Genomic DNA, 18,410 nt, shown 5'->3' with positions numbered 1-18,410 from the left:
ATGCACTGTCTATTTTCCTTGTCACTAACTGCCCCCCTTCCCTTTTCAGCAAGCAACGTCAACCTGTGAACAAATGCCTTGTTTTTGTCTTACTTTACCAATAAACGTGATTCTGATTGTGAAATTCAGCCTGGTAGTTTGTGTGTCATCCTGTGGACGAGCCAAATCAACCTCTATCTCCAGGGTCGGAGGAAAGAACTGGCAAATATAAAAACTTTCAGATGCAGAGTTTGTTTAGTCATGAAAAACCTGGATGAGAATAAAAAGTTACTGGAAAACTTAAGTCAGAAGGTTTTGGATAAACTGGACATCTGCTTTACATTCAGCTGTGCAGGAATAAGTATCAACTCCTGGAAAGCCAGGACAACCAATCATTTACTTCAAATTCGGAAAACAAAACAAAACATTTGAACCTTATTTGTCTATTTTAATGTGTTACCATTATGGTTTCAGTCTTTTTCCTGCAGTCGTTGCTTTCAAATATTTCTTTAAATGTCCCAATTAATAATTAAATTACACGATTTCACAAGGGTGCAGAAATTAGTTTAATTTTATGATTCGGTCAAAAAAACTGAAATTTTCAATTTTTTCCATGAACAACTTTTGATGAAGACTGCAGGTGAATATAAGAATTTGTCAGTTTGTTTAATGTGTGAATGTAATGTTTCCACTAGCCCTCTAACAGATTAATTTTAATATATTACACATTTATCCTGAACGTTATTTAAAATAAGACCCTGGTAAGAATTCATTGTCAATTGATGATGAATTTGGGCTTTTCAGGTCGTTCTTGGGGCGACTTCTTATCTTATTCTGAAAATGCCACCGGAAGCTTTGTGGCTCCAGCAGCAGGTGACCTCCGCTTGGTGTCGGTTGGACGGTGGTGATTCGTCAGACCGGACGTTGAGAGGCTTTACCGGCAGGTCCGTGTGGAGATGTCGCTTCCCGTCGCCTCACGCCCGCCCCCCTGACGGCGTCCTGCAGTGTCCGGACACATCGACGGCTGACGGGAAGAAGAGCCGGCCGGCTCCCTGCAACAGGTAGCGGCGGGGGAGCAGCGAGGGGAAGCGGTGTGGCCGCCTGGCTGGACGGATGCAGCTGCGGGGTGGATGCGAGCGAGCGGAGAACATGATGCCGGTGAGTCCCACACCGACCCCGCGTTAACGTTCAACAACCGCATTAATCAGCTGGAAACACTCGAGCCTCCTTTTTTGGACGCGAAACGTGAAGGAAGAAACACGTTTTACGGGTTAATTAACGGAAACGTGTCGGTTCTTTATGCATGCCTCATGGCGCGGAGCCGGTTCTTACCGAGGCTGATAAACTTTTCCTCTTTTTTCTGAACCGTGAATCGTGTGGGTAAACTGCAGGTGAACGCGGAGCCTCGAATACCGACGAACCTTTAGCCGTGCAGAACAAAAACCACACACCAAATAAGCGAATGCCGGTAGAAACGAAGGATGAGTGCGTCCGATAATGAGGTCTTTTTAACTTTTTTTTCACGAGTCTTATTCTGCATTTTTAAAAATTATTAATGTGAGGGTTTGCATATGAACCCGCGGTCCTGCCTCCATGTTCGCCTCTGCACGGATGGTGGCAGTCCGCTTTGTGTTGGTGAGTCAAGACTTGAACAGCCGAGGGCTTTAAAAAAATATTAATAATAATAATTATAATAATAATAATTGAGGTGTTTGTTTTTGTAACCATAAGCTCAATATCAGTGCGTCCCTGGTGTCTATATCGGTGTGCTTGTATGCTAATGAGGTGGGCGGGGCTAACATCATTCTGAAGCAGCATTGGTTGCATCGGTGTGATTCTGTCCGACAGCCCCCGAGCTAACGAGCTAGCTCGCTCAACGATAGTGAAACAGTGCGCCGACGCGGCCGATTAAACCGTCGGAAAGACAAACAAGGATTATGACCACACCAAAAGATAGTCGTTTTTTTTTTTAAATGTGTATACTCAGTATGTAGTTCTTCATTTTCAGGCGCTTTTAACAGCTTGTCAATCAAAATCGAACTGATCCACGGTCTGATTTTGACTGAATTCCCAGTTCTTCAGCTGGCCGCCCCACCGTACGCAGACATATCTACATTCATACAGAACCCTACTTTATAGATTTTTTTTTTTAAGCGGACACCTCAAGAAATGTTAGAATTTGATGTCAGACGAGCGCTGGGTTTTTATTGTGCCGCGTTCCCCTTCGTGCTTCCACCCGGCGCGGCGCGTGATCACGTGACTCGCCATTCCGTCAGAAGTCAGTCCTCAGATTCAAAGAACTCCTCGTTCTTTCTTGGTGAATGAAGGATTTCTGTATTTTTCAACTTAAATTTACAAACCCAAAGAAGCGTAATTTATTTATTTCTTGCTGGACTGCCTTCAAAACAATGACTGGTTTCATAAAACAGTTGGATAAAATATCAGGTACCCAAGTAAACCCACATCTGAACAGGCCATGCAGGGCTGTTCATAGTAGTGAGGCGATCTCAACGACTCCAAGATTCTGATTTATGACGCCAAGTTCGATACTGATCAGAAATCGATCAGCCAGAGTTCCCTCGCGTGGAGACGAACCAACATGAGCTGAACCGATGCCGCCTGATGCCGCCTGATGCCGATTTGCTCTCAAACTGCTCTTTTGGTTTCACAGCAAAGACAAATTCTGTCTTCAGTTTTTTTCCGCAATGAAAAAAAGAAAAAGAAAAATTACCCGCCAGCGAAATGAACACAGGTGAGCAGTCCGCCATCTTTGCCTTTTCGTGACATGATGACATGAAACGGGAAGATGATGCGGCAGAGGAGGAAGTGTCCGTGACAGGAAAGGGAACGCTGAACTTCCCGCAGCAGCAGACCCGATTATTATTCAGGCTGTAAATTCGCCAGTGACGAGTCTTGACGAATGCCTCAGAATGTGTGTGTGTTTGACTGAAGGAGTGTGTGTGTGTGTGTGTGTGTGTGTGTGTGTTTTCCTCTTGAATCCGTCAGATGAACCTTGAATGCTTCCTTTCAACGGCAACACTCCCTGATCTCTACACTGCATCCACATCGTCTTACAGACTCAGCGGTGCTTGCAGTGCTGCTTGGTAACAGTTGCCACAGTGACCAGAAACTCACACACACACACACACGCACTCTCACTCTTTCTTTCTCTCATACACACACACACACACACACACGGTGCTCAAGGTCGTACATGAACAGTGTTATTATATTATTCCTTTCATGATGAGGATCTAAAGCAGGGAAGTTGTAACCTTCCTCTTCCACAGTATCAGTCGGCCATCCAATCATGCGACGCGTTCCCTCTCGCTGCTCGTGTGGGCGTCGCCCAGGTCTATAACACCTATTTTACATTTTGTATTCAAAGGGAGAGAAAGATATTGATCTTTTGGGGAAGTGGGAGACGTGGTCCTTTTTGGAGAGGTGTGTCTGTGTTTGACTGACGGCTGCTAAAGGGGCGTGTCTCCTCTTGATTGGCAACAGATGTGTCGGTGTTTGATTGACAGGAGCTGGAGTTGCGTGTCGCTTTGACGTCTGTCACATGGCACCAACTAAACAACAAAAGTGTCTTTTGACAAAGAAGTTACACGGGGGACATAACAATCACACACACACAGGTTTCCTGGTTGACTTTGTTTTATTTAATCATTGATGATCTTTCATAATCCTAAACAGCTGGAAGGTTTTAGGTGTGTGTGTGTGTGTGTGTGTTAATCCAATATAGTCATGTGACACTGTCGGCCATATGGCTGCAGCCATCCATGCTGCCTGCTAACCAGTTGGGATGTGACCTGCAGCGTGGCAGCTGCCGCCTCGTCTCCCAGAGCAGCAATGGAGTGGAAGCAAAACATTATAATGTTAAATCCAAACATCAGTGGGGGGTCAGGGGGTCGGGGGGGGGTGTCCAAAAAGTGGAACAAACAAAAACACTCTGGCTTGTTTTCTGTGAGCCAATCGTAGTGGTCATGGGTGGAGCTAAATTCAGGATGCAGCGAGGCCGTCCTCCATGCTCTGCTCAAGAAACGCCATCAGCATCACCTCCTGACTCTGATGCTCCATCTCTGAAATCACCAACACAACTTCCTCATTTTATGATTCAAATCTCTGTCAACACATTTGTAGTGTGGCGGTCGCTGCTAGCTAGCTAGCTTAGCTCGTTGTTTCTCGTAGCGAGAGGGACTTTGAAAACAGCAGGTAGTGGAATAATCAGCCAGTAGCGAGCTGATACTGGCGGCGTTGTGATGTCAGCATCAGTTGCTGACGGAACTCAGCAGCGATAGAAGTCCTCAGATAACTTCCTGTCTGGATGTGTTTGCTGATGGAAAGAACCACAAATACGAGTGGGACAATTCCAGACCGTCGCAGGACAAATGGAGACCGGTGGAAACGGTAAAACAGCAGAAAGACACTGGGTCAGCTGATGTCTCTGAGGTCGAGGGGCAGCCAGCAGGTCAGGCTCATGTGGACCAGGCCTCGTTGTTTTGTAGAGTCTGTTGACATCTCTGGGTCATTAGTCTCCTCCTTCACGGGGGGTGTGGGGGGCCGTGGGGTGGCGGAGGCAGTAAGTAGCGTGACGCGGCGCTAATTACTGGCTGGATTAAGAGATGCAGCCTCAGGACGCTAACGAGGCGACAGACTAAACGGCTGACATGAGCGACCCGCTGTCTCGGGGACAGGAGCGAGAGCTGGTGCTCCTCAGCCGCTCGCCCTCCACGCGTCACAAACCTCAGAGACGCTCCGCGAATTCAGCGCCGGATTGAGTTTTAGAACTTTGGGAGATCCCAGTTGTACTGACTTTGACCTGATACGCCATCATTTTAGCAATTCGTGTTCAGAAAGTGTCCTCCGCTGCTCGTTGTCTCCTGGCCCTCCTCTTCATTTACGCGGTGAAGAAACTGACACGGTGCCGCCAAACGCTCATGAGGAGCGAGTACAGAATAAGCTAATGTCTGGACGCACCCAGAGACGCCATGATGTCACTGTGGGAGTGTGAAAACCTCGTCTGAACCTTCGTGTTCACGTCTCAGTTTATCACCTGCCACTCGGAGTTGGAAGCAGAATCACATCACGTGACAGATCAAACTGGTACCTCCGTGACGTGGCGGGTCACCGGCGCCTGTCACGGAGGTTTGACGGTGTTCCTGCACCGGTCCTTGAACCGGTTTTCTTTATTGCTGATTTCTTCCCAAAATACAAGTCAGCAGCAGGAGTTGACTGTTGAGATGAATCCCGGGAGTTGGGAGTGACTGACGGCAGAAGCAGAGAGAGAGAGAACCCTTGGTTCTCGGCTTCATCGCCTGGCTGAGACCGGATTGATCAAATCTCGCCACTTTTCCCTGATAAGTCGTTTAAATCTGAAAACGGACCTGGATTTAACTCTTCAGGTGCTTCCTGCTTCCCGTATCAGTCTGAGACACTAACGTGTCCTCTCTCCGACACTTGGGTCTGTATTTAGGACACTTTGAGGCTCTAGACTGAGGCTGGCGGTCCCACAGGACTGAAAGCTTGACCTCCGTCGGCGCCAGTAACCCACTTCATCTGCATGGACCTGGAGGACGCCGGCGCTGCTCCACTTTCCCTCACAGCTGAATGTAGGACGGCAGGCCGGCGGAGTTCATCCCTCGTTTAGTTTCAGCTCTGCAGGGTGAGACGAGGAAGGAGAGTCTCGGAGATCGCTGAGATTTCCTGCTGAGAGGAACGTCATCGCTTTAGTGCGTGCGTCCTTTTTGGGGGGCTTTGCGTTGAGGTTTTTTTCAGTGATGGAGTCATTCAAGGAGTGGTTTCAACCCGACTCTCCAGCGAGTGTGAGCCCCCGCGTTTGGACAGAAGTGTTGGTTTTTGGTTAAATCAGGCCTGATGTTGTGGTCCAACTGGTGTTATAATTTGGGTTTAGACCAAGAATCCAAACTCAGTGTCAGAACCTTTATTGATCCCTGGAGGGAAAAGGTTCAGACCCCCCCCCCCCCCCCAAAAAAAGAGAAAAAAAAGGCCCCCTTCATTCTCTTTATTTATGAACTTTGCCAGTTATGAGTTGTTTTTCGACCCATCCAGCCTGTCAGTCAGCAGACATGAAGCTGGACGGGGAGGTTGAACATTTCCAACTCGCCAGGATAAATGAAGATGCTGAATGCCGCCCGCGGGCAGGTTGGCGGGCGTGTGGAGGCGGGCAGGTGGAGGCGGTCTGGCTCCAGGCAGCTACCCTGCTGGAGTAACAGATGGCTCAATGCATCATGGGAGCCCGTCCACAAATATCTGTTACGCTCCTAAATAGCACAGGAAGCTGCTGTCCAGGCAGGTTGAGCTTCCCGTGTCAAACATCGCAGCCTCACACACCAGCTGCTGCGTACGGTTTGTTATCGCCATGACGATACGCAACACTTTCACATCTAAGAAACCTGTTTGAACTGGTTAGAGGTGATTAGGAGCAACTGGGTTCAGACACCAGTAGTGAACTTCCTGACTACTGAAAGCAGTCTTTGGGCTGTCGGACCAAGAGAAGACAACACGACATTTATAGGAATTTTATTTTTTTTTAGGGCCGTAACCTCCCAGTCGACTGGTCGATTTATTAGTCGATACGTTCTGTAGAACGTAAGTTCGTAAGTTGTGTTTAAGAGTAAAGTTTTAAGTAAAAAGTATTTGTGTCTCAGCCGCGATGCTGAGTCTCGCTCTGTCAGGACAAAAGATAGCGTGGGTCAGTTATTATAACCTGACAGAAACAATTGTCTCAATATTCCTCAGCAGGTTTTGTGCTGATAATTGACACAGTAGAGTTTTCATATATAAAATTAGTCGATTTTTAGTCGAAATTTGAGGGCTTCAGTCGACCGAGAATTTCTTTGGTTGATTACAGCCCTAATTTTTTTTACATTTCATGGATTAAACGATTAACGGTGAAAACAGCGGTCAGGTCAATCGATGATGAAAATAATTTACAGCCCGAAGACATTTCTCTTGAGAGCAGTCGTGAGCACGTTTGTCTTATTTGACATTCTAGTTTATTTTATCCAAGTATTCTGCATAATTATCACAGTGTGACTTTCACCAAATGGCTCGTCAGCAGCGAACACAACACCGACCCCCAAAACCCCCCGGCAGCTCTTTGCCAGAGTCAGAACTGGAAAAACACCACGTTTTCTTCATCATCATCATCATCATCATCATCGTCGTGATTCTGCGAAGCTTCATGATGTCATGTGACCTGTGTCTGTGTTGGAGACACTGACGGACGCTTGTTGACGTGTGGAATGATGGTGTTGAGTAAAGAAACGTGGCACTGTTCTGTTTGCCTAGATGTTCCTCACCGTGTACCTCAGCAACAGCGACCAGCACTTCAGCGAGGTTCCCATCACGCCGGAGACGCTGTGCAGAGACGTTGTAGACTTCTGTAAAGAACCCGGCGAGGGCGACTGCTACCTGGCCGAGACGTGGCGAGCCTCCGGTGGGTTTCCACTCGTGAGTTAAAAAAAAACAAAAACAAGGTTAGATTGAAAGTGTTTTATTTAGTCTGTTCTTTCTTTGAACCAATCAGAGCGCGTCGTCTGTGAAGGGGAGCGGATGGTGGAGGTGCTGCAGCGATGGGGGCAGCAGAGGGGAGAGGTTCGTTACCTCCTGCGACACCAGCGAGCGCCGGGACGAGAGTCAGGTGAGACCCACTGTGCTTGCCACTGCTGGGGGTGTGTGTGTGTGTGTGTGTGTGTGTGTGATGATGTTTCCATTCGTCCCACTCACCCGATGGTGAGATCCCAGCAACGCCTGGTCGCAGAACTTGGCATAAATGTGCACTTGGTGTCAAATGGTCACGGAAAGGTTTCCGGCCGTGACTCTGGAATTCAGTGATTCAGAAAAAGACGTTTGAGGTAAATTTTAAATTCTTTTGGTTTAATTGTGAATGATCCTGCCTCCATTTTTCAAATCAATCAATCTTATTGTTCCTTAATACCGGTACCAGGCTCAGTCCAGCGTGTAACGGTTGGCCGGCGACCGCGGGGCGCTGCCTCCCGTCTCATAAAGGCCTGTGCAACCCCTCCTGAGACCCGATGCTCCACGCCTCCAACATGGAAGACGTGCTATAAGCCGTCTGACATCAAATAAACAAACCCACCATCTTGGTTGAAAACGTCGCCTCCTTGATGGAGCGTAAACTCCCTCGGCTCAGTAGTGAGTGGGCGTGTCCAGGAGCATCAGTGTGTAACTACAGTCCACCACTAATCAGCTTAAAGACTGGAGGTTGGCGTGTGTGTGTGCAGCTGCTTTTTGGGTGGATTATGATTTGTTTTCCCTCTGTCTTAAACCAGGAAATCCCCTTGGAGGATTTCCTGGTTTCCAGACTGTCATTATTACGCCATGGGGTCGTGTAATTCTGCGCACGTCTGCAGTGGATCCTCAAAAACACCCCTGAACAAACACTACATGGAGGGGGGGAGAGAGAGGGGGAGAAAGAGGGAGAGAAGATTTGAAATCCACACTTTTATTGGTGATTGAATAAAACCTAAGTCAGGGCGTCTTTAGGCGGAGCCTCAAACAGGCGCTTTGACTTGTGACGCACGTGAGAAGTGATGAGCCAATGCCAAGTACGAGTCCTTCAATGGGCCAAGTTTAAAATGCCCTTGTCTGGGTAACATTCACATTGAATTGCCACTCAGGTGTGCTATAATTAATCTTGCTTTAATTTGTGGTGTAATCAATTATTTAATCTAATTAATGCATTAAAGTGACAGCCCTAATATAAAAATATATATGGCTTTATTCTTTTCCAATGATTTCTTAAATAAAGTTCTCAAAAGTTGATGATAAATATATGAAACAGAAGCAGGAGGTTTTATAATTACAATAAAACATTGTACAAACTTACATCGGTGCACTAAAACACTAAACTTCCCTGGGAATTCAGTCAACATAAATGCCCCCGAGCGTCTTCTTTTAACAACGTTCAGTTGGAAAAGATGTTGTGTCAGCACTTATTGAACAACATATACGCATACACCGCGTATCAATGATGGCGGTTCTCAGCCAAACCAACCTCACCATTGTCTCGTGGAACAGGTAACGAGGTTCTAGTGATGATTGTAACCATGGCAACCAAGCGGCAACGTTTCCCTCACCCTCTCACTCAGTGGTTGTTGAACCAGTCAGTGTACGGGGGTTATGCCTCCAAACAGAGATCTGGACCTCCTTCCATTCTAGCGGCTAACATGGCTGAAAATGTTCTGTGTCCAGGTGGATGCAGGGTGGCAGACCTGCTGGTCAAGAGGAGCCAGGTGAAGGCGTCTCTGGAGAGAAGCCTGGAGAACGGGGTGAGAGTCTGCTGCAGGGGGCCGGCGCTGTCCCGCATGGGTTTAGCTGAGTTCACCATAGAGACGGGAAGCAGAGAGAAACTGTTAGCCTGGCAGCATCAAAAGAGAAAAATAAGTTGGGTTTGTCGTGTTTACGTTTCGTGAGTGTCCTGATGCGTCAGTGGATGCTAGCTTGTAGCTGCTAACTGCATTGTTGCTCAACAACAAGACGGAACGGCTTCACAAACACAGCAGTGCCTGTTTGTGTCCATGTGAAGGTGAACTCTGACTCTGCGTTCGTGTGTGTGTGTGTGTGTGTGTGTGTGTGTGTGTGTGTTCGGGGCAGGTTTCAGTTCCTCACCTGGACGTGACGCTGAGTGAGCTGCAGGATCTGGCAACCCGACAGCAGCAGCAGATCAACGCCCAGCAGCAGCTCCTGGCCTCTAAGGTACGTCAGACCTTGTACATGCTGTAATACTGCTGCCACTACTGCAGCTCACTCTGCAAATACTACTGCTAATAATAATTCTTCAAATCCTGCTACTGCCAACACTTGCGAGGCCACTCACACAAAAATAGAAATGTGTCGTTTTGGCCAAATAACACAACCAAACACGGCATGTTCACAAATAATGTTCACTGTCATTTTGTTAAAACATGTATGAGACTTGGAATGTTCTACAACACACCAGCATACAAAAACATATTCACATGTATATGCATACCTTTACATGTGGAAAGGCATAAAATAATACATGTTGTAGCGGAAAAATGGAAAAATTGCAAACAAAATTGCTGAGCCAATTATGTCTCAATCCGTCCGTCCTTGGGTCGTTTACGGCCTGTTTGTAAAGCCCCACACACACACACTGTCCATGAGCTAACGCAGATGTGACGGCGGTTGCAGGAGCAGCGGCTTCGAAGTCTGAAGCTGCAGGATCAGCAGCAGCTGGAGGCGTCCGAGCAGGAGCGACTGCGACAGCTCCGAGAGAACGCTCACAACCAGGAGGCCAAACTGCGGCGAGTCCGGGCCCTCAGGGGCCAGGTGGAGCAGAAACGCCTCAGCAACAGCAAGCTAGGTCAGTGTAGGTGGGTGTGGTCACACAAGAGTTGACATATGTTGCATGTGCTTTCACGTGACAAGAATATTCATGTGTGTGTTTCAGTGGAGGAGATCGAGCAGATGAGCGGTCTGTTCCAGCAGAAGCAGAGGGAGCTGCTGGTCGCCATGGCGAGGGTGGAGGAGCTGAGCGACCAGCTGGAGGCACTGAGGAGCAACAGACTTGAGCCTCCTCCTCCTCATCTCCACCACACCTCCTCCTCCACGGCCGAGCTGGAGCGCCTCTACAAAGAGTTGCAGGTGGCGCTTGACACACCGACGACCTTCAAAATGGCCCCTGAATCGCTGTTGTGGAACACCTCAGAAAGTGGAATGGAAAAGCTGGTTCATTTTAAGCGTCAAGAACTGTCCCCTTCTCGTCAACGCGGTATCTCATAAATGCCCTGAAGGAATGACTTCAAATTGGGCGTAAAAATCTGCTGAGACACAACAATCAACGAAATGTGTTTCAGGGGTCATAGGTCATTGTTACAATCAGCTACATGGCTTGTTAGCCGGTGGTGAGCTTGTTTCATCTGGCTTGTGAAGCTTGGCCGTATTCATTCTTTCTCTCTGCATCAACATGCCCTCAGCTGAGGAACAAGCTGAACCAGGATCAGAGTGCCAGGCTGCAGCAGCAGAGAGACGGCCTGAGCAAGAGGAACCTGGAGGTGGCGGCGATGGAGCGGCGGCTGGCCGAGCTCCGACTACGTCTCTGGAAGAAGAAGGTGGCGCTGCAGCAGAAGGAGAACTTGCCGGTGAGTCCGTACAGGTTTTCTTTCCTACATGGATTTTGTTGAGTGTTTATTAAGAGAAAATCAGCAAGAAAAAAACCTGATTTGCCAAATCAGCTTCCTTCATGTAGCCAGAATATCATAACCTCCGACAGTCATGTGACGTTTATCATCAATGGTCTCAATATGTCGGTGTTTGGGATTAATCATTGCGCCAGATGTTTCTTAGACTGCTGGAGCTGTTGGATTAGAAGCGTTATTAGTCCTTCTTCCTCAAGATCGCAGCAGTCAAACTGACCTCTGCTCCTTCCAGGTGGCCTCTGATGGTGTGGCTACACATCATGGCGTGGGCTCTAAAGTGGCAGCGGTGGGCCCGTACATCCAGTCGTCCTCCACTGTGAGCTCTCAGGGGCCCCCAGTGCCACCTCGCCACGAGATTCTCGTGAAGCCTGCATACCCCGATGGTACCGCCACCCTTCCCACGCCCGACTCATCTCTGAAGCCGCCTCCACGACCGGTTAAACCGGCCTCAGGTACGTCCTGTTAGAATGGAGTGGAAGTCATATCCAGGCCTAAAGTTTACAGAGTTTTTCTGCTCCAAACAGGATTCAGCACATCAAAAATCACCAAACTCTCTGACTGGAGCAGCACGTTTCCTGAATCTGGAGGAGGTTACAGCCACGCCTCCACACTGCCTCGCATGTCCAGCTGCAGCTCAGGTCCACGAAGTGCATGATTGCTTTACTGATGTTATTAGATGAGATACTAAATAATTAGACCCCGCCCCTTGACTCTCCTGATATTCTTATTACTTTTGTTCTGAACTAAAGAAGGAGTCGAAGCAGGGTGTGACGGCACTGATTTTCTCTGCTGCAGGGGGTGAGACCCTTAAAGTTCAAAAGGGAAACTCTGGATCTGACGTCCCGCCCCCGGTTCCTTCACGGACCAGCAACGTCACTGAGAACCTGCTCAGGGACAACCAGGTACCAGAAACTAGATCACTTATATCCACTCCTCCTGGATCTGAGAGCAAGCTTGGACTTGGGACATCAAATCCTTCTCTCCATTCTTTCCGAACTGGGTCTGCTTGCTGCTGGTTCACATTTTTGACCTTTCTGACCGGCTCTTACCAGAGGTGATCTCCATCCTGACCCTTTATAACTGTCATGAGTGTCCCTCAGGGTTCATTCCTGGGGACCATGCTATTCTCTCTCTATCCCCTGAAATTCTTGGCTGTGTGAGGCTTCAGGGCTTCTCCTAGTTCTGCTGTGCTGACAACATCCAGGTCAGCCTCTCCTTCCCCCCTTCAGACACGTGAACTGAGGGACATGTCTCTTCCTTTCTCAAAGACGTCAGCCCTCAGATGGCTGGTAAAATACTACTCCGAACATCCATGTCCACCTTTAGAATGCAACGACCCACCTGCCGTTCAACTGACCTAAATTCTCACACATCACTCCACTTTCAGCCGCTTCACTGGCTCGTCATCTCTGCACAAATGAATTTCAAGATGCTGGTACTTGTCTCCAGGGCAGCGCATCTGACTGATCTTGCTCATCAGCGATCCGTCGTCGGGTCCAGACCTCACCACGCACTCTTGGCTTGTCCAGGCCGCCTCAAACCTCTTTGACTGGCGGTCGTCAGTCTCTGCTAAACGCCTCTAGCAGCATTTAAGCTTGAGTATTCTAACCAGCAGCAAAAGAAGGGTTGACAGTTGTGCATCTGTGCCTCCTCTGAAAGACAGTGTGAAACAACATTTGAATAAATGTTCAAGTCATTGACACAAAAGATAAAATGATCTTTTTCCATGTCAAGTGGAGATATCTAATTATTGTTGTTGAAATTCATAGATCTAAATATTTTTGAAACCCTCTAAAACAAAATAGGACACGGGATCCATCTCCTCTCTGTAAAATACTTCATGCTTGTTCTGTGTTTCACCTTCAGTCTAAAGGTAAAGGTCTGGCTAAGATGGTCGCTCCGCCTCCAGTTCCCAGCAAACCCAAACCGTTTGGCTCGTCAGGCCCGCCAACCTTCTCTAAGCCTTCCTACAGCACTGGGACCTTTCCTGGTAAGATGAGGCCCGTCAGGGTCCCTCTCAGGGTTTCAGGGGCCGTCTCCAGCCACAGCCACACACTCCCACTGCCCAACAAGCAGGAGAAACCTCCGGCCGCTGCTGTGCGACCGTACACCCCTGACCCCTCTGAGCCCCCGGTGCTGCAGAAGCCTCAGACTCTGGCAGCTTCATCCATCTACTCCATGTACACCCAGCAGAGCACTCCAGGGAAGGGCTACCAGCCGGGCGGGCAGGGCACGCTGCCCCGGAGCCAGCCGAGAGGTGATGTCACTGCTACTGGTTATTTCTCTGGTTCTGTCCTCTGGACCGTCATCTCACTAACAAGCCTCTTATTTTGATTTATTATATGAAAAGCGGGCTATTTCTCTAGCATCAGGGAATGCTTGAATTATAGAGCATTTGCTGTCACAAAACTCCCCGAAACATGAAAGTTTGATGGATGTAAAGTTACTTTAATGTTCCATCCAGTTGACAGATCTTAGACCCGTTTCTGTCATTTTTACTTTGTTCGGATTTGTTTGATGATGGGGGAGTCTGACTATTATAATGTTAAGTGACCTCATTTTTCAATACCAATGTAATCCTCCTTTTTTATTTTGCAGTGTTCCGTTCTTGATAGAACATTTCCAAGTTTCTCTGGATCTTATTTAGCTTAAGATGTCTTTGAGATGCTAGAAAGATATGAGTATATGCACATTTATATATTTGTGTGTGTGTCATCTACAAACATATGTTATGAAATCGCTCTTCATTTTTAATTCAATTACTTCATAGAAGGAAGGAGCAGGGGTCCAAGAATCAGTCCTTGGGGGACTCCACATTTGATGTGCAACCACCAGCTGATGCAAAGTAGTTTCTGTCCAGTTTATTTTCATACAAGATAAACGGAGAGAATATTGCAGAAGTAGAGGTTTTGATGATAAATTTTAGTGGTTAATTTTTATCAATCAGTTAATTAACAAATGGTTGCAGCTCTAAACTAATGTCAACATCTCTGCCTCGTTACAGTGTACGGCAAACCAGTCATACCAGCCGGCGGCGGGCAGCAGTCCTCCTCGTCGGAATGCGCCCCCTTGACTTCTGCGTCTTGTGTTTTTGACGGAAGCGAGGCCGACATCAGTTTCCGGGGTAACAGCGAGGGTGTTGGTGCAGAGTTGGGAGAGCGAACAACCCCTCGACCTCTCAGTCCCACCAAGCTCCTCCCATTCCTGTCCAACCCTCACAGGAACCCCAGTGACACCGACTTGGAAGCTCTGCGGCGGAGGCTGCACCACGCCCCCCGGCCTCTGAAGAAACGCAGCTCCATTACGGAGCCTGAGGGCCCAGCAGGCCCCAACATCCAAAAGCTGCTGTACCAGAAGACCACTCTGGCTGCCATGGAAACCATCCCCATGGAGAGCAGCACTCCAGGAGGGACATATCCCCCTGTCACTGAGGATGATGGGACATCTGACAGCCCCTCTGGATCCACCCTTAACCAGCCACTCACTGAGAGCCCAGAGGACAGCCTGACCCCACCCCCACTGCCCCCACGCTCACCTATTGTAAATCTACCATCCTGCCGAACCCTGCCCCCACCCCTGGAGGACAAGGAGGTGGAGGTGTGTACAGCCACCCCCCTCCCTCAGAACCGCTATATAGAGGAGTACCCACCCTACCCACCCCCACCTTACCCCACCTGCGGAGAGGCAGAGCAAGGAGACGACACCCTCAACCTCCAGCCACCAGAGGTTACCGGACAGGTCACAGTGCCGCCGGTATGTGTGAATGTTGTTGTTATAACAATTTGTTATGTGAGAAAATGACCTATAAAACCACCGCACTAGTGTTGGGAGGAAACTGCTGCCGGTCTCATATTTCCACGCTGTGCTTCTGTCTGGTGATGCAGGGTAAGAGGTCGATCCTCCGTAAGGTCGGCTCAGAGAGAATCGACCACAGCCTGCGGGTCAAGTTCAATCCTCTGGCCCTGCTGCTGGACTCGTCCCTGGAGGGTGAATACGACCTTGTCCAGAGGGTCATCTACGATGTGAGTTCAACCAACCATAAATCTACGAACAAAACACTCATTATTCTGTAAACCACAACTATGGACTTCCTGTTGACGAACAAACTAGAGCGACAGACATCCCACTCTTTTTGTGTGCAAATCAGCAACTGAAACCTTCTCCTCTGTATGGAAATGTTTGAAAAAGCATGAAAATTCCTGGATCCCGGAGCATTGACGAGTCTTTTGTGTTCTGATAAAGTTTGACATTAGATACCCAAGAATCACGCCAGTGTGTATAATAACCTCCCTCCCCTCTGGATGCGGTCACGTCTCCCTTGCAGGTGGACGACCCCAGCATGCCCAACGACGAGGGCATCACAGCGCTGCACAATGCCGTCTGTGCCGGCCACACGGAGATCGTCAAGTTTCTGGTTCAGTTTGGCGTCAACGTCAATGCTGCCGACAGTGACGGCTGGTGAGTATTCAGGCAGCTGAACTCTGGGTTGTCCTCAACTGCTCAGCAACATGGACGCTACAGCTGCATTGTTGCTTTAATATTTGCAGATGTGCGGCTGCTGAAAATCTGATGCCAAGTATCAGATCTTTAACACTCCTCTCACAGCCATTGTTCGTCTCCTCCATTGCTCCTCACCATCTCCAGGACCCCCCTCCACTGTGCTGCCTCCTGCAACAACGTTCAGGTCTGTAAGTTCCTGGTGGAGTCGGGGGCCGCCGTGTTCGCCACTACTTACAGCGACATGCAGACGGCTGCTGACAAGTGTGAGGAGATGGAGGATGGCTACGCCCAGTGCTCCCAGTTCCTCTATGGTGAGATCTATAAAGACGTGTTGGGTTGATGGTCAGAGGGCGTTGTAGAGGTCGTACAGGGATCTTTACGCTGGCTCCAGGAGGCCTTGAGTGGATTTTGGGAGTTGAGTTCTTTCATTTGATCACTTTTATGATGTAGGAACAAGATTTGGGCCTTAAAGGCAGTTTTAAGAGATTTGTTCTTTCTTGATTTTGAATTAAAAAAAAAAAAGTTCTGGACTTGCAGGAAGGATTTTGGTGGCTGAAGATCATCCAGGAAGACTTTGGGATCTGGGATTTGATCTTAAAGGTTTTTTTTTTTTAAATTTGATGGCCCCTGATGGGATGATGGTGTCCATGGAGTTCAAGGTGAACTTGTGGAAATTGGGGTTCTGATCACGGACGTGTGAAATGGGACTCACAGAAGAGTTGTGGTGGTTCAGTGTCTGTCATGGTCCAGGGGTTTCGCTTGTTTCCTGGAACCCTTCCAGGGAACTGTAAGACAAAATGGTAAAGTCCAAGTGTGATCGAGTGGTCCAGTTGGAAAGATTTTTCTTTGTCTCTCTGTGCTCCGGCAGGCGTCCAGGAGAAGATGGGTGTGATGAACCGCGGCGTGGTGTACGCGCTGTGGGACTATGAGCCGCAGAACGACGACGAACTCGGCTTCGTCGAAGGCGACTGCATGACGGTGCTGAGACGGGAGGACGAGGTGGAGACAGAATGGTGGTGGGCGCGATGTGGCGACCACGAGGGCTACATCCCCCGCAACCTGCTAGGGGTGAGTCGGCATTCGCACCAGACTCACCTGAATAGCTGAAGGTGGCTCATCACCCTGCACATCTACAACCAAATGTTTTACGTATATTTGTGGACAAAGTTCCTCTCACAGCCGACGTGTGTCAAAGTGTTTCTGCTCTTGAAAACTATTAAAATATGTTTAAACCTTCTGAAGAATTTAGCAACTCAGGCCTGTCGGTGGAAAGGAAAAAAACAAGTTTGTGAGGCACCACTCTGATGAGATTTAGTGCCGCAGAATTAAAACCTGTCCACTGAACAAGTCTTCATCCTCCCGTGTTGATGAGGAGGACGACGCCGTTGACGTCCTTGGTCTCTGTTAATCGGGCTCCAGAGCGGCTGTGAGGGTCCTGTTGCTCAGCCTTCTTATGTGTTTAGTGTCTTTTTAATGAGAAACTCCTCTTCCTGCGCAGCTGTATCTGAGGATCAGACCGCGGCAGAGAAGCCTGGCTTAACACGCAAATCCTTTGCCTGATGTCGAGGAGGGGGAAGCAGCAGCTGTGGACACAAACATCCCAGATGTTCCGCGATCGGACTTTTGATCACTTATGGCATCACGAACGACTCGCGGATCTCACTGAGACGTGTCGGCTGATATCGACTCTTGTTGATGATGTCATCGGAGCGCTGGAGATCCACCAAAATGTGAAAATCTTTCTAACTTCTTTTCTAAAGATGTCTCTTCATTTTGCTGTTCTGTTGGGCATAAGTTGGGGGTGTGTGTGTGTGTGTGTGTGTAGTGACGAACCGAACCAGTGACATCATAGCTATGTGATTAGCATCTTGGCTAGCCAGCCGTCATCTTGTAATGTTTGCATCATTTAAGTCTTTCAGAAGCACCTGAACTCGCAGGCACTGGCCCATCATGTCTCAGCGTGCTGTGAGTCACGGTCAGGGAAGTCGTGTGGTCGCACCAGACAGTGGCACCTTTTAATCCAAGAACCTGGAGTCTGGAGTCCACTGAGCTCTTTGAGCCGCTCCACCCGCTGACTCATATCAGTGATGTCACTCTCAAAAAACAAATCAAAACTAGTGATGGCAGGTCAGTTGAAACAAAACTCAAACATGCAAACAAGGCTGTAAAAGTCAAAGGTTTTGTGACTGAAAGCGTCTGATATTGGTGACAATCAAGCTCCTGTGTTTTATTTCTTTATGTTCCCCAAGCATGATTGTCACTGAGCGTCTGAGGGGGTTTCTCTTTTATTTTAGCTTACATTTGTATTTAATGTATTGATTTGTGTCTCACTGTCCTGCTGCAGAGCAAAAGTTTGTTGTTGTTTTTTTTTTCTTTCTTTGGAACAAAGAAAGTAGGAAACTCATTTGTTAACATTCAGTTATTTGCCAAAACCTAGGGAGCCCCTGCAGTGACGTGAACTCTGGTGCACACCAGGTCTTCTTTGCTTTTGTTCTGTAAGGAGCAGATACGTGTAGTCTGATGCAGATACTCATGGAAAACTCCAAAACCCCCAAATATTTCCCAAATAAAAGCCTGATTAGCGTCATTGATTTGTGAATATATTTCAATGTATGTCTTCTCTGTGGCAACTTCCATCTGCTAGTCTTAGCTAAGCTAGCTAGCTCTTCATTCCAGATTCCTCGTCCTTATCAGAGGTCGTGATTGTTCGTATGAAGGGAA

The 18,410-nt window shown here is 48.3% G+C and overlaps 1 protein-coding gene across 2 annotated transcripts; it reads left to right on the top strand.

Moving 5' to 3' along the window:
• The first annotated feature begins 874 nt into the window (after window positions 1-874).
• tp53bp2b (tumor protein p53 binding protein, 2b) lies at window positions 875-18,359 on the top strand. 2 transcript variants are annotated; one of them, XM_086210272.1, is made up of 18 exons: window positions 875-1,137; window positions 7,294-7,441; window positions 7,532-7,645; window positions 9,220-9,296; window positions 9,622-9,723; window positions 10,183-10,354; window positions 10,442-10,635; window positions 10,968-11,132; window positions 11,422-11,641; window positions 11,714-11,827; window positions 11,985-12,091; window positions 13,056-13,446; window positions 14,194-14,942; window positions 15,074-15,211; window positions 15,514-15,647; window positions 15,834-16,000; window positions 16,558-16,757; window positions 17,188-18,359. In XM_086210272.1, the coding sequence occupies exons 1-18, from the start codon at window positions 1,093-1,095 to the stop codon at window positions 17,227-17,229; spliced, it is 3,279 nt and encodes a 1,092-aa protein (XP_086066398.1). In that variant the 5' UTR covers window positions 875-1,092; the 3' UTR covers window positions 17,230-18,359. The 2 variants fall into 2 exon arrangements, with proteins under 2 accessions (XP_086066398.1, XP_086066399.1); XM_086210273.1 differs by lacking the exons at window positions 16,558-16,757; window positions 17,188-18,359 and having other exon boundaries at window positions 15,737-15,875.
• Window positions 18,360-18,410: the final 51 nt, after the last annotated feature.

This window comes from Aulostomus chinensis, chromosome 8 (assembly GCF_037954235.1).
Source record: "Aulostomus chinensis isolate RoL2024-O1b breed Wild chromosome 8, RoL_Achi_v1.0, whole genome shotgun sequence".
Classification (NCBI taxonomy): Eukaryota; Metazoa; Chordata; class Actinopteri; order Syngnathiformes; family Aulostomidae; genus Aulostomus; species Aulostomus chinensis.
This window is presented reverse-complemented; position numbering and strand designations above follow the sequence as displayed.